Source organism: Leucoraja erinacea, chromosome 29, assembly GCF_028641065.1.
Source record: "Leucoraja erinacea ecotype New England chromosome 29, Leri_hhj_1, whole genome shotgun sequence".
Taxonomy (NCBI): Eukaryota; Metazoa; Chordata; class Chondrichthyes; order Rajiformes; family Rajidae; genus Leucoraja; species Leucoraja erinaceus.
The window spans coordinates 3,827,242-3,843,046 of NC_073405.1; the positions used below are offsets into that span (position 1 = coordinate 3,827,242).

Sequence of the window (15,805 nt, forward strand, 5' to 3'; positions counted from 1 at the left end):
TGTGCGGTTAGTCCGAGCATCGTACTCTTGTCAGTCCAGTCAACCTCGCCATCCAGAGATTTATTCCACAGAACCAGCTCTGGGAAGTTTATTTTGTCAAAGAGTCCCCAAGAGTATCGAGGACCAGAGGACGTAGGTTCAAGGTGAAGGGGAAAAGATTTAATAGGCATCTGAGGGGTAACGTTTTCAGGGTGGTGGCTGTATGGAATAAGCTGCCAGAGGAGGTAGTTGAGGCTGGGACTATCCCAACGTTAAAGAAAAAGTTAGACAGGTGCATGGATAGGACAGGTTTGGAGGGATATGGACCAAGCCCACGAAGGTGGGTCTAGTGTAGTTGGGACATGTTGGCTGGTGTGGGCAAGTTGGGCTGAAGGGCCTGTTTCCACGCTGTATCACTCTCTGACTCTACGAGTCAGCACTTTCATATGTGGAGTTAAGGAATCCTCAACGAGGGAATTCATTATTTTATTAGAAAGCAATATTTACATAAAACAGGCAACAATGTAAACACATGGCTCCCCATTATCAAGTCACTGGATCTCCAATGACCCAATCAATTTGTAATTCTATACAGGTATCCACATCTAAAATGCTGCAAAACGATTTGACATGAATTCCGTACGATAAACCCACAGAACACTGTACTTAAATATCATTCCATATATAATTGTGCTGTCATTTGCTAAGCTTTATTTCTCAACTAAGTATTTGTACCCATGGCTCCAATAATTATTACAAGTCAACTCAAAAAGACTGGTCAACGGATCTTTTAGCAAACTCCTAATTTGACTGAATCAGCCAATATTGGAGAATGTATCATCTACTTCAGAAAACGCAAGTGCAGCTTTAAGCTTACTCATGTGCTTCAAGTATATTATGAGCAACATGTTTAAAAGTGGCTTTAAAAGCCACTTTTAACACAATGTTTTTGTTTCTTCAGTAACCAACTCAAAACGTCTTGACAGAGGAGACACGGGGAATCAAGGAGTCGCAGGCGCAGGTTTTAAAGAAGACAGGAACCTGAAAAGGAGATGAGATGTACTTTAAGATGCAAGTCAAATACAGACAGCTCATGTACCAGTCAGACACAGAAACCCAACATAAATTATCTGCATAGGCACAAAATGCTGGAGGAACTCAGCGGGTGAGGCAGCATCTATGGAAAAAAGTTTTGGGTCTTTCCATAGATTCCTTCTCTCCATAGATGCTGCCTCACCCGCTGAGTTTCTCCAGCATTTTGTGTCTACCTTCGATTTTACCAGCATTTGCAGTTCTTTCTTAAACATAAATTACCTGCATAATTGTAGTCCACTGATATCTACATTATTTCATTCAAATTCTTATTGAAGCATTCTCTGCTCACCAAACAGGCCATGGCAGAGTCTGTCAAAAACAAACTTCCTTCAGTCACAAGTCCCAAATCTGAGGAAGGACACTATTGCCTAGGAGTGCAGAGAACTCTTCACCAGGATTCCTGGGATGTCAGGGTCTTATGAAGAAAGACTGGATGGACTTGGTTTAACCTCTCTAGAATTTAGGAGATTGAGAGGGGATCTTTAGAAACTTACAAAAAAGGGGCAGGACAGGCTAGATGCAGGAAGATTGTTCCCGATGTTGGGGACCATTCTTGCCAAGGGGTCTCAGCTTAAGGATAAGGGGGAAATCCTTTAAAATCGAGATGAGAAGAACTTTTTTTCACACAGAGAGTGGTGAATCTCTGGAACTCTCTGCCACAGAGGGTAGTCGAGGCCACAGTTCATTGGCTATATTTAAGAGGGAGTTAGATGTGGCCCTTGTGGCTAAGGGGATCAGGGGGTATGGAGAGAAGGCAGGTACTGGATACTGAGTTGGATGATCAGCCATGATCATATTGAATGGCGGTGCAGGCTCGAAGGGCCGAATGGCCTCTACTCCTGCACCTAATTTCTATGTTTCTATGTTTCTAAGTGTTTGTGGTGCCAATTTTGGCGTCACTTTGACTTGGACCCTGATAACTCTTCACATGGATTTATGGCAGGGGAGAGGCACATAGCAAATGAAACCATCAATGGGATCAACGAGAGTCGTTGTCTCAAAAAGGGGCAGCTGGCATCATCAGAAACCCTCACCATTCTTGCCATGCTCTCATTTCACTCTTGACATCGGGAAGAAGGTTTAGGAGCCCAAAAACTGTAACATCCAGCTTCAGGAGAAGCTTCCTCCCAACAACTAACTGTCAGGCTATTAACACTTTGCACAGAGATCAGAAAAAAACAGAGAAGTTTAAAATGAGGGCAATGGTAGACTTGTGGTCAATGAACACAGGGATATAGAATCAACAGGGTCGGGTCGAGACCCTTCTTCAGACTGATGTCCGGGGAGTAGGATTATACATAGATAAGGAAGTGTAAGGTGTGAAAACAGGGCAAAGGGAGTGGAGATCGAGGTAAATGTAGAATAGATCATTGTTAGCTGGGAGGTAGACAAAAATGCTGGAGAAACTCAGCGAGTGCGGGCAGCATCTATGGAGCGAAGGAAATAGGCAACGTTTCGGGCCCGAAACGTTGCCTATTTCCTTCGCTCCATAGGTGCTGCTGCACCCGCTGAGTTTCTCCAACATTTTTGTCTACCATCGATTTTCCAGCATCTGCAGTTCCTTCTTGAACACAATAAACTCACTTGAACTTGGGAAATGATATTTATGGGCAGCAGAGGGTGCTCTAAAAGAAAGACTAATGATATACACTAGCCTGAGATGAGATGATACGAACAATAGAACTTTATCCCAGGAGGGATATTGATCAGCCAACAGCCATCAATCACAAAATACATGAAGCACGAAATTAAAGTGACAAGTGGAAGGGATTGGAGATGTGCAAAGGTTGAGGAGGGGAGTCAGTCTACCCCATGACCAAGGGGGAGTTGTTGATGTTTGAGAGCCACAGGGAAGAAGGATCTCCTGTTTTAGTTTAGTTTAGAGATGCAGCATGGAACCGTCTTCAGCCCACCGAGTCGGCCCCGACCACGGATTTCCTGTTGAGACTAGTTCTACGTTATCCCATTTCCACATATTTGAAAATTGAAACTAATTTAAATGACACAAAATAATTGCCCTTTATCTCAAATGAGCACTCGGTTTACCATGACACTGGTTCAACACAAGCCATGGGAAATGTCCACTGACTCAACACAGGAGTGGAAAGTCCAAGGCAGGAGTATGGTGGCGCAGCAGTAGAGCTACGACCTCACAACGCCAGAGACTAGGGTTCGATCCTGATTACGGGTGCTGTCCGTACGGAGTTTGTACGGAGTTCTCCCTCGTGACCTGCGTGGGCTTTCTCCGAGATCTTCGGTTTCCTCCCACACTCCAAAGATGTACAGATTTGTAGGCTAATTGGCTTGGTGTAAATGTTAAATTGTCCCTTGTGTGTGTGTGTGTGTGTGTGTGTGTGTGTGTGTGTGTGTGTGTGTGTGTGTGTGTGGTGTGTGTGTGTGTGTGTGTGTGTGTGTGTGTGTGTGTGTGTGTGTGTGTGTGTGTGTGTGTGTGTGTGTGTGGCGTTAATGTGCAGGGATAGCAGGTCGGTGCGGACTCGGTGGGCCGAAGGGCCCATTTCCGCGCTGTATCTCTAAACTAAAAACTCTTAAGTCTTAGAGTCTAAGTGCGGTGGTGAGCAAAGATCTGACCCATTGCGATTTCAAAATGTATTCATAGGCTGGACTGAATTCTGTAACACAGGATCTTGAAAGCAACGCCAATGACTAAAAGCTTTTCTTAAACCTACAATCAATATCACAGTAATGGTGATACTTACAAATGGATTAACTGGAGCAATGTAACTCCATTGCTGATGACGCTATGCTGCTGTTGTATCGATGAGATGCATTGTCCGAATACTAATTGGCACAGAGTCACTGTAGCCGCCCTTAGACTGCATCTGGTCGTGTACATCATTTACCTGCAACAGAACAAAATGAAATGGCTTGTTAATTGGATAAAAGTGCAATATTTTAATGCTGCACTGTCAAAACGTTCTTATTTTCTAACGAAGAATGTTGCTTGCTTTCAATTTATAGTTTGTTCAATATCCAAACATGTTATGAAAAATCAGTCAGGATATCAGCATACTTGCCAACCACTTCCTCGGGAGTGGCATCCAAGAATCACCACTTCTGCAGCACTCCAGCCAAGATTTGACCCCTCGTTTTTTAACTTAATATGCTTAGCACAAAGTTCACTTAGTACAAAGTGAATTAGCAGAAAACTTTAAGTGTGGAATAGGTCAGGAGGACACATTATTGGCAACAATGCTGAACACAAGATTCAACTGTCAGCTCCTTCTGCCAGTTTACCCACTAAACAAAAATCAGATTCATTTCTGGTTTCTGGAGGGAGAGACAGATTGCATTTTGCAACGATCTTTGGCAAAGATTCTCCTAGAGCATCACCCCCTACATCGAGAGAGTTAGTCGTCAAGTGCAGAGAATATTTTGACCGTACAAAATGTCGTGCCAGTTTCAATCCAAGGCCATTGAGTTAACTTGGGCAGTAAAAGGTAATTCTCAATATATTCAAGCTGAGCGCGACAAGAATGAGTTCCTCCAGGTCATTATGCAGACGTTGTCGTAAAAATGTGCTGACGCAGAGTGGAGGTTTGATCTCGCCAAGTTCACTTCACACCTCATGCTGTTAAGGAGCATATACTCCCTGTGGTTTCTGCTGAGTGCTTTGGTTTGTTCCTGCATCCCAAAGACCCAATTGGAGGGCTTGTGTTAGGAGGGATTTGATAAACCGAGTCTGTTTTCTCTGGCGCAAAGGAGGCTGAGGTGTGACATGACTGAGGTACATTAAATTATGAAAGACATATACATGCTGAATAGCCAGCAGAGACACAAGAGACTGCCGATGCTGGAATCTTGAGCAAAACGCTAAGTGCCGGAGAAACTCAGCGGATCAGGCAGCGTCGGTGGAGGGAATGGACAGACGACGTCTTGGGTCAGGCTCCGCCATCAAACTGAGCACAGGAGTGGAGAGAAAGTTGTAAAAGGGCAGGTTGTGGAGATACTGACAAAGGCTCATGGTGAAAAGGAGACAAGAGGGAGGCACATAAGAAAACAGGAGGAATTAAATGTAAAGCAGGAGGGGGGGGGGATATGGGTGAAGAACGCCTGGAAAAGAGGGGGGGGGGGAGAAAAAAGGCATTGTGGGACTCTGGGCTGGGAGATGAGTGGGTGAAAGGTGGATGTAGGCGGGGGGCAGGTTGTGGGAGATCGCTGACAAAGGCTCATGGTGAAAAGGAGACAAGAGGGAGGCACATAAGAAACAGGAGGAATTAAATGTAAAGCAGGAGGGGGGGGGGATATGGGTGGAAGAGGACGGGGGGAGTAAGGAAAAGAGGGGGGGGGGAGAAAAAGGCATTGTGGGACTCTGGGCTGGGAGATGAGTGGGAGAAAGAAACTGGGTGAACGGGGGAAGGGGGAAATTGTGGGGAAAAGTAATCGCACAAGGTTGGGGGATATTACTTGAAATTGTATAACTCAATGTCCATAACGTTGGGTTGTTGGCTGCCCAAGCGGAACATGTGGCGCTGATCTTCTAGTCTGCGTGTAACCTTGTTCTGGCAATGGAGGCGGTCAGCGCCAGCGTCCTCTCTCCCTTCTGACAGCCATCTTGGACACAAAATCTAAAATCTCTGCCTATTCCACTGACACTTCCACACACAAAAATCATCCCAACTCCTTCCTCAGGAGCCACAAGTGGTCCTGTGCCACTGTGGGGGGGAAGGGGGTAACAATGTCCAGGTCCCCATCCCCAGTTCTCCCAAAGTCAGGCCTATTGAGGCCTCCGCTATTGCCTCTACGGAGGCCCGATGTTCCTGGCCGTTCTGGCCGGGTGCTGTTGCCCCGGCGTCGGGAGAGTCCTCTCAGTGGCTGGGCCACCTAACTGGAGACCGCGGCTTCCGAAGCCGACAAGGCCGCGCTGGTTTGGAGCTCCCAGGCTCCCGATGTTGAAGTCGGCGCCGCCCAGATGGCTGTCGGAAGGGAGAGTCCACTCCGCGCGGTTTTGGCTGCCGCTGCTCTCTCTTCATATTGTGTTTTTTGAGGTGTCTTTGAAATTCTCGGCGGTCACAGCTTTTACCGGATATGTTTTTTTACCAGTAAGTGTCGATCCAGCGCGGCGACCCAGGCAAAATTTATTATTATCGCCCTTAGCTCCGCGACCTAGCCTAGCTCCCCACTAGTGCTGTGCCATCCACACGAAGCAAGCCTTTCACTATGCTGGGCAGAGGTCCCCCACTCCTATGTGACTGATCAACTGATCTCCGTAACATCCACGCCCACAAACATGGCAGGCCACCAGGCCACGGGTTTTCACTCTGCTACCCTCTGGGAGGCGATTACAGGTCTCTGAGAAAAAGCGATAAAAATACCGACTCTAACAGGTAGGGGGGACCAATAATTCGAAATATTTCTTACCCCCTTTTTAATACCATTTATTATTTTCTTTACTGAAAAGTCTATTTTGTGTTGTACAGTTGTTGTGCAATGACAATAAACATATTTCATTTCACATGCTCACATGCTCACTGTAATGAACTGCTAGAAAGCATAGAACATTACAATTGAAAAATAACTTGTAAGCTTTCAGAATAGGTGAGAGACACTTACAGAGTGAATTTGTTCGCCGAACATATCTCCAGCCCCCATGTGAGATGTGTGAACAAAGTTTGTTGGCTCTCCGATCATGGTCCTATCTATCCGTCGCCTCCTTTTCTGCGAAAGTAGTACAGATATTAACGGTGTGACTCTACAGAACTTTAACGCAGGGGTACGCTAGCAGTGAGGAGACAACACAGCTGGAATGATACATGATATCTACAACGGAAAGCAAGCATGAGAAATACACCCTCCAACCTCATCTACTGTATCCGTTATACATCGGCGAGACCGAACAAAGACTGGGCGATCGATTCGCTGAACACCTTTTCTCAGTCCGCCTGATCTCCCGGTTGCGAAACACTTTATTTCCCCTTCCCATTCCCACACTGACCTTTCTGATCTAGGCCTCCTCCATTGTCAGAGTGAAGCTAAACGCAAATGGGAGCAACAGCATCTCATATTTCTCTTGGGCAGCTTACAGCCTAGTGGTATGAATATTGATTTCTCCAACTTCAAGTAACCCTTGCATTCCCTCTCCCACCCAACTCGTACCAGCTTCAAAGTCATCTTGTTGAGTCTCATTGTCTGTACCTGTTCGTTCCCACCTGGGCCACAGCTAACAATTGCCCTCTTTCCTTTATCATCGTTTGTTTTTTGCATATCTTTCATTCATTTGTTCTATATCTCCCCACATCACCGTCTATTTCTCTTGTTTCCCTTTCCCCTGACCCTCAGTCTGAATCTGAAGAAGGGTCTCGACCCGAAACGTCGCCTATTCCTTTTCGCCAGAGATGCTGCCTGACCCGCTGGGTTACTCCAGATTTTTATGTTTGTCTTCGGTTTAAACCAGCATCTGCATTTCCTTCCTACGCAGGAAAAATACATCCTTTATAAAGGTTTTCTCCCATCTAAATATGATTACGTAGCAGCTTAGTCTGAGCGGAAAGGCAATCCAAACCAGTAAATAGGCATCGCAATACTCATGCGTGATAGATGTTAGATATGGTTATTTCTCTCAGCTTGTGCAATCTAAATGTGCCAAACAAGGGCATCCAGGAATACAAAGAGCAGATGGTACTTCTGTTCAAATCACTGTGCCTTCTCTGTTGAATGTTTATAACAAACTACTCTACGCCATTAATAATGTTCTGTACATTATAAAATCAATAAGCAGCTAAACCGTGGGAATCGTGATTGTAAACAGCACACTCACCGGCTGTGGTTGTTCTGCAATGCAGCAGTTGAAACATAACCAGAATTCGCTCATTCTTACAAGCTACTCCGCAATATTTGGCAAATCCAGAATCACTTGGCGATAAGAGAAGTCCCAAAGAAACCAAGTGGTGTGAATGTTACACGGCACTACGAATGTGAATTTGTGGGCCAGAGTCCAACAGTCAGGCAAGCTTATTATTGGTCTTCCGACTTCAAAGTTTCTCCTTCCAACGCTGCAGCAGGTGAGTGTTTCCCCGGTCCTGTTTTATCCAATCTGTAGAAACAAAAGAAATATTTGTTTTTCGTGAAACAAATCTCTTTTTTGGATTTTCTAATTGCCTCTGTGCCCTGCGCGGTTAGACACCAATGAAATGCGGGCTGGCCATCTACACAATGACTTTAAATAGAAAATATTGTTCCCATAGTGACTGAAGGAGCTCATCTGGCAAGGATTCACTGCAAATAATATTGTATGTTCTCAGTTTCAATTCCAAGTCAAGTGCTATATTCGGAGGCACTAACAGTCGATGCAGTTAATGAATTAAAAACATGGCTTCATGATCCTGATCTAAATGAATAGTTTCTGTGATGAATGTTTCGAAAACCACCGCTGTGCAATACCAAGTCAAAGTCTGCAATCTAGTATGTGTAGCAAGGAACTCCAGATGCTTGTTTAAACCGAAGATAGACACGAAGAGCTGTGATAACAGCGGGTCAGATAGCATCTCTGGAGAAAAGGAATGGGTGACATTTCGGGTCGAGACCCTTCTTCAATCTGAGGAAGGCAAGCCCGAAAAATACGTAATTTATAAAGGTTTTCCTCCATCCAAATCTGAAGAAGGGTCTCCACCCGAAACGTCACCTATTCATTTTCTCCAGAGATGCAGTCTGACCCGCTGAGCTACTCCAGCTTTTTGTGTCTATCTGCAACCTAGTATCCTACTTTACAAAGAGTCAGCCGAGTAAACAGTTCCGTGCAAGAGGCACGCTTCAGGGAAAGCAGACACTGGCAAGGACAATCCATCTGGATCCAACAATGCCATTTTGTGCACCATAAATCAAAACCTTAGTAACAACCAATCATAGTGTGTCAATGGAAAATCTGCAAAAGGGAATGCGAAAAGCCACAGACGCCCAAAGCCATAGGTGAATTATGTGTCCTTCAGCCAACAGATTCACAGGACAGGAGGAAGAAAATCTCCATCAGAAAAGTTGCAAACTATTAAAAAAAAGAAAGCATCATTTTCAATTGCTTCAAATGTCTAATTGGCACCACTGTAGGAAAAGCACACGATTTGCTAGCTTTATAATATACAGCTTGCTCTCAAGTCACAGCCAAGCAATAAACTCACCTCAAATCACTGCACAATCAATGTTTTCAAATGGATGGGGCACCTCTGACTGCTGGACAGGACACTAGCGTTGTTAGGCACCAAGATTTGTCTATGGATTTCCCCCTCCCAGTATTTTGGTCGGTTGCCCTATGACTCAGAGACTTACAGCATTTGTCAACGTCTTTATACTGTAGTCATTACCCAGTTAGTCAGACATTGTGGTAATCTTCTGGAGCACTGAAATAAATATCTTCAGTAAAATACTTCAACACAAGAGCCGACTCTCCCACAATCTTTTGCTAACTCATTGCACAGAAGAATCTCAATCCAGTTGAATCCATAATCTTGTTTAAGAAGGAACTGCAGATGCTGGAGAATCGAAGGTTACACAAAAAAGCTGGAGAAACTCAGCGGGTGCAGCAGCATCTATGGAGCGAAGGAAATAGGCAACAAGGAAGAAGGGTTTCGGCCCGAAACGTTGCCTATTTCCTTCGCTCCATAGATGCTGCTGCACCCGCTGAGTTTCTCCAGCTTTTTTGTGTAACCTGAATCCATAATCTGTTGACTGGGAAATTAGAGCACGGAATATTCAGGTCATCTCGGCCCTACAAAAGATTTCAGTTTCTGTGCCGAACAAATTTTTTTCACCAACTTATGGAATAGTAGATGCTTCTGCACTCAACTTTCAATAACCCTACCATAAATTGACTTCTCAGGTCCATATGCCTAAATGCAATTTATTTAAATAAATGATACCACAGAAAGCTGGACTGCCTCCACAGCATCTGTGGAAAGAAGAACTGGAAGCTCATTCCAAAATAGACCAAACTGCAGTAACTCTCGATTGAAGAAGGAGATTAAAGAAGGGTCTCCCCCCCATCATATTTCCCTGCCTAAACTTCTGTCCCTTATTTTGAAGTTTTATGTCCCTCTTAGTGTTATGAATCTTCCCTATTCGTCAAAGGGATAAGCCGTGTCCAAGAATCACATCAACTCGGTCTATCCCTCTCATCATTTTAAAGACCTCTATCAAGTCCCCCCTAACCTCATGGGGTCCAGCATTTTGTGTCTCTCTTTGGTTCAAACCAACATCTGCAGTTCCTTCCTACACATTTCCTTACAAGGGTTTACTCTGAGGGAACAAACTCCTGTTTTGATTAAGACAATTTCCCAGAGTGACAGCACCCATCTTTGCTGGAATAATGCCGCAGAGAAAAGTCATCCTGTTTTAATTGTGATAAAACCCCATGAGGTCAGGTATTTGTTACTTGGGGTTACTGCCCCGTAAACAATGAATTCCTTTACAATGGGTGCCCTCCTGCTGACACAATCACCCTCCTTAACGCAGAAAAACAACTGGTTAGTGATGTGATGCTTGGACCACGGCACCTTGTCCTTTCCTGACGTAAACCAAAACCCACTGAGTCAGGGCTTTCTGCAAAGTTCTGGTTCTGAGCTAATTGAGCAAGTGTGGTGCATTATAATGAAAGGACTGAGTGAAGGCAACAATTTGAACCCCTGTGGATAACAGAAATGTGCATTTTTTCCCCAAACCACAGGTAGGATTCTGCCTCCCCTTTAGCGCTAGTAAGATAAAGAATGTACATTAAAGGAACTTTAATTGTGAGATTAAGGTAACAGGTTACAGCAAATCCAACGGTGAAATAGCATGTAGCAAATTGAAGGTTGTTTGATCAGTTTCTGATTGAAATTGCAGGTTAATATTTTTGCAGGGTCTCCTAGGATCTGTAACTTTCCATCTTACTGTCTACATTCATAGAAAAACGACTTGCACTTGTATTATGGCAGGAATGTTCTGTAATTTTTGAAGCAATCTTTATTTAATAAATTGCGCATGCAACTAGCAGCTTTAATGACTAATTTGGCTAAGACAGTGAGTCATTGAACCATCAGTGCAGAGAAATGGTGAATTACATCGGTGGTGATGTCAAAGAAGTTGATCTCATCTGAGTTAGCACCAGGGACCTTATATAATTTCCCTGTACATGACACCAAGCAGTTGAAGTTTAGAAGGATGAGAGGGAATCTCATTGAAACATATAAGATTGTTAAGGGCTTGGACATGATAGAGGCAGGAAACATGTTCCCGATGTTGGGAGAGTCCAGAACCAGGGGCCGCAGTTTAAGAATAAGGAGTAGGCCATTTAGAACGGAGACGAGGAAACACTTTTTCTCACAGAGAGTGGTGAGTCTGTGGAATTATCTGCCTCAGAGGGTGGTGGAGGCAGGTTCTCTGGATGCTTTCAAGAGAGACCTAGGTAGGGCTCTTAAAAATAGCAGAGTCAGGGGATATGGGGAGAAGGCAGGAGGGGGGTACTGATTGGGGATGATCAGCCATGATCACATTGAATGGTGGTGCTGGCTCGAAGGGCCAAATGGCCTACTCCTGCACCTATTGTCTATTGTCTATAAAAAAAGGGGGGGGGGGGGGAGAATAATTTGGGCAAAGCTCAGCTTTAAAGATACTTCAGTATCTCATACCAACTCAAAATTCTTCAACTAAATTCACAGATATTGGATCAATCATGGGTATGGAGAGAAGGCAGGGATGGGATACTGAGTTGGATGATAAGCCATGATCATATCGAATGGCGGTGCAGGCTCGAAGGGCCGAAGGGCCGAATGGCCTACTCCTGCACCTATTTTTCTATGTCCTATGTCTATCATGAAATTGCCCAGGAAATGTATATCCTGATCGAACATCGTTCACACAGAAAGAATACGATGCAATACCTGGTAATTAAGGAAGAAAACATTGTATTGTCAAAACTATGCACAGATTAGGGATCATTTCTAGAAACATTCATAAAAGACTGAAACTAATACAAGTTTGTCACAGTATGAACATCAATTTTAAGCTGGCCGCAGCTGCATCAAGGATTTAAAACATCTTGTTTCAATGCTGGGTTTTTGCTCGCAAACTGCAATTGCCTTCTATATACCTCGTCCAATTTACAAGCAGTAATGCCCCATGATTGCCAACAGCACAAGCCCAGGGAAAGACATGCAATCAGGGGAGGGGGAGGCCAGGCATGCAGCCAGGGAAGGGAGATGCAACACTGTCATTCCTCTACACAAAATATTGACAACCCAAATTCCCAGGAGTCAATATCACCAACAATTTCTCCTGGACCACCCATTTTGAGGCAATGACCAAGAAAGTACACAAACACCTCTACTTCCTTAGAAGGCTTAGGAAGTTCGGCACATCCTCTACAACTCTCAGTAACTTCTACAGATGCAACATAGAAAGCATTTTATTGGGATGCATCACAGCTCCATCCAAGACCGCAAGAAATTGCAACAAATTGTGGACGCAGCCCAGACCATCACACAAACCAACCTCCCTACCACTGACTCCATTTATACCTCATGCTGCTTCGGCAAGGCCAGCAGCATAATCGAGAACAAGTCGCACACTGTCCACTCCCTCTTCTCCCCAGGCAAAAGGTATGGTAGTGTGAAAACGCACACTTCCAGATACAGGACAGTTTCTACCCGGCTGTTATCAGGCAAATGAATCATCCTACCACAACCAGAGAACAGTGCTGAACTACTATCTACTTCTTTGGTGACCCTCGGACTATCCTTGATCGGACTTTGCTGGCTTTACCTTGCACTAAAAACGTTATTCCCTTATCATGTATCTATACACTGTAAATGGATTGATTGCAATCATGTATTGACTTTCTGCTAACTGGCTAGCATGGAACAAAAGCTTTTTACTGCACCTTTTCGGTATTAAACTGAAACTGTGTAGGAACTGCAGATGCTAGTTTACACCGAAGAGAGACACAAAATGCTGGTGCATCTCGGCAGGACAGGCAGCATCTCTGGAGAAAAGTAATGGGTGACATTCAGTCTGAAGGAGGGTCCCGACCTGACTTCATAATAAATCTCACCCCCTCCATAATACACACTGGTCAACCTGAGGAGCACCTGTAGCAACAGACCGGTTCCGCCAAGAAGCAGGACAGAACACCACAGGAGATCCTTCTTCCCTGTGGCTATCAAACTGTACAACTCCTCTCCTTTCTGCCGTGGGTTAGACCGATGCCCCTGTCCCACTTAGGCAAATTTTTTAGGCGACTACAGGCTAGTAGGCTGTCGCCACATGCTCGCCGGGGTGTTGCCTGTATGGTCGTGAGTAGTCTCGTCAGTCGAGCAAAGAATCGTAGCGTTTTTCTGGATTTTGAAATGCTTAAAACTTTTCGGCGACAGTCGGCTTGACGCCAATGAACGTAGCTTGACTTCTCCAGACGTACGTGGTGTCGTAGGTTGTCGCCATAATGACGTAGGTGCTGTCGTAGGTTGTCGCCGGTGCTGACTTCGGTGAATTCCATTGGCGACTACCAACGTCAACCAGCGACATGTACCTTGTGGGTAGCTTGCGGGTAGCTGGACTTCGACTAGGTGGTAGGTTGTTGTAGACATTGTCGTAGGGGGGGAGACAGTCGCCGAAAAAAATCGCCTAAATGGTACAGGCCCTTCCCTGTGAGACCTCCTCCTCCCACCCATCACCTCCCCCCCCCCCCCCCCCCCCCCCCCCCCCCCCCCCCCCCCCCCCAAACCCCCCCCCCCCCCCCCCAATGTTTGCACAACTCTATTCTTGGACTTATCCACTCGTTACTTTGATTTTCATGTTTCATGCATTTTGTTGTGTTTTATAGACATAGAAAATAGGTGCAGGAGTAGAGGCCATTCGGCCCTTTGAGCCTGCACCGCCATTCAATATGATCATGGCAGATCATCCAACTCAGTATCCTGTACTTGCCTTCTCTCCATACCCCCTGATCCCTTTAGCCACAAGGGCCACATCTAACTCCCTCTTAAATATAGCCAATGAACTGTGGCCTCAACTGTGGCAGAGAATTCCACAGATTTACCACTCTGTGTGAAAAATTATTTCCTCATCTCTGTCCTAAAAGATTTCCCCTTTATCCTTAAACTGTGTGACCCCTTGTCCTGGACTTCCCCAACATCGGGAACAATCTTCCTGCATCTAGCCTGTCCAACCCCTTGAGAATGTTGTAAGTTTCTATAAGATCCCCCCTCAATCTTCTACATTCTAGCGAGTACAAGCATCTGTATCTGTCAAGAACGGGGTGTGGGCCCGAAACGTCGCCCACTCCTTCTCTCCCAGAGATGCCGCCCGTCCCAGCTGGGGGTTACTCCAGCATTAACGTTGCCCAGCAGCAGCACCAGCCCCGACCCCCACCCTCTCTCCCTCCCAGCACAATAACGGGCAATGAACGTCCACATGAAGCGAGATACCCACACACACAAAGCAGCACCTCCGCCCGAGGATGGATCGCCGGCGACTGGGAGAGCCGAGCCGAGCAAGGCCGAGTCTAGCCGAGTAGGGCCGAGCCGATGGTCGCCCGCAGCAACCGCCCCGCCTGGTACCTGAGGCCGCAGCTCCTCCCCGGGTCCTAACGCCCGTCCGCTGCTTGCCCCCCACGGTCCTAACGCCCGCCCGCCCTCCTCACATCAAGCCTCTGTGAGACACCAACCCGCGTCACGGCACCTGCCGCAAGCTGCCAGGGTTGCGCCATAAGAAAACGTTACAGGTCACTCACTGCGTGCCCCTTGCCTTGGCAAAAACCTCCAGCTCAAAGATCCTATAGCAGAGCAGAGCTATAGGATCTTTGCTCCAGCTTACAATAAAACTAGAGACTGAAGAAGGGTCTCGAACCGAAATAGGGTCACCTATTTGGAAATAATTCAAAACTCCAGCACTTTGTGTCTTTTTTTTTCTGTACAAAACAAAAAACAAAGGAAACTGTGTCAGTCAGGGAATTCCACAAATTCACCCAGAGAGTTGTGAATTTGTGGAATTCCCTGCCACAGAGGGCAGGGGAGGCCAAATCACTGGATGGATATTTAGAGAGAGTTAGATGCAGCTTCTAGGGGCCAGTGGAATCAAGGGATATGGGGCGAAGGCAGGCCTGGGTTATTGATTTGGGACGATCAGCCAGGATCACAATGAACGGAGGTGCTGGCTAGAAGGGCCGAATGGCCTCCAGCACCTATTTTCCATGTTCTATATGAAATTGAACTTATGCAAACTCCTCCACATATCTCCTTGTGAAGTCGGTAACAACTGTGGCATATTCCTTTTCTCCAGAGGTGTTGCCTGGCCAGCAATTTGTGATTATTTTCAGCAATACACTAATACAGTACTGAAACTCCACAGTAATAAATCGTGCTGAATTCACCACACTTCACTTTCAGCAACAAAAGAACTACATTCTGCTTTCTGTGCTTTCCCTTTGCTCTATTTATTGGACTTGAGTTTGACCTGATATTTATGTGTAGTATTATCTGATCGGATTGAGTGACATGCAAATCAAAGCTGTTTATCCTCAGTACACGTGACAATAAACTAGACGTAAATGAACTGGTGATATAGAAACAAAGAACTGCAGATGCTGGTTTATGCCAGATAGACACAACGTGCTGGACTCAGTGCGTCAGGCCGTATCTCTGGAGAAAAAGGATTGGTGAGGTTGGATCCCGTCCCAAAACACCACCTATCCCTTTTCCTCCAGAGATGCTGCCTGGCTCACTGAATTACTCCAGCACTTTGTGTCTGCGAG

General features: G+C 45.6%; 1 protein-coding gene across 2 annotated transcripts; it reads right to left on the reverse strand.

Moving 5' to 3' along the window:
- Nucleotides 1-448: 448 nt before the first annotated feature.
- On the reverse strand, nt 449-14,639 carry LOC129711016 (CDC42 small effector protein 2-like). Of its 2 annotated transcripts, none has more exons than XM_055658364.1 (5): nt 14,501-14,639; nt 7,850-8,125; nt 6,646-6,750; nt 3,792-3,935; nt 449-1,020 (listed from the first exon to the last, which is right to left on the reverse strand). In XM_055658364.1, the coding sequence occupies exons 2-4, from the start codon at nt 7,901-7,903 to the stop codon at nt 3,834-3,836; spliced, it is 261 nt and encodes an 86-aa protein (XP_055514339.1). In that variant the 5' UTR covers nt 7,904-8,125; nt 14,501-14,639; the 3' UTR covers nt 449-1,020; nt 3,792-3,833. The 2 variants fall into 2 exon arrangements, with proteins under 2 accessions (XP_055514339.1, XP_055514338.1); XM_055658363.1 differs by having other exon boundaries at nt 14,485-14,639.
- Nucleotides 14,640-15,805: the final 1,166 nt, after the last annotated feature.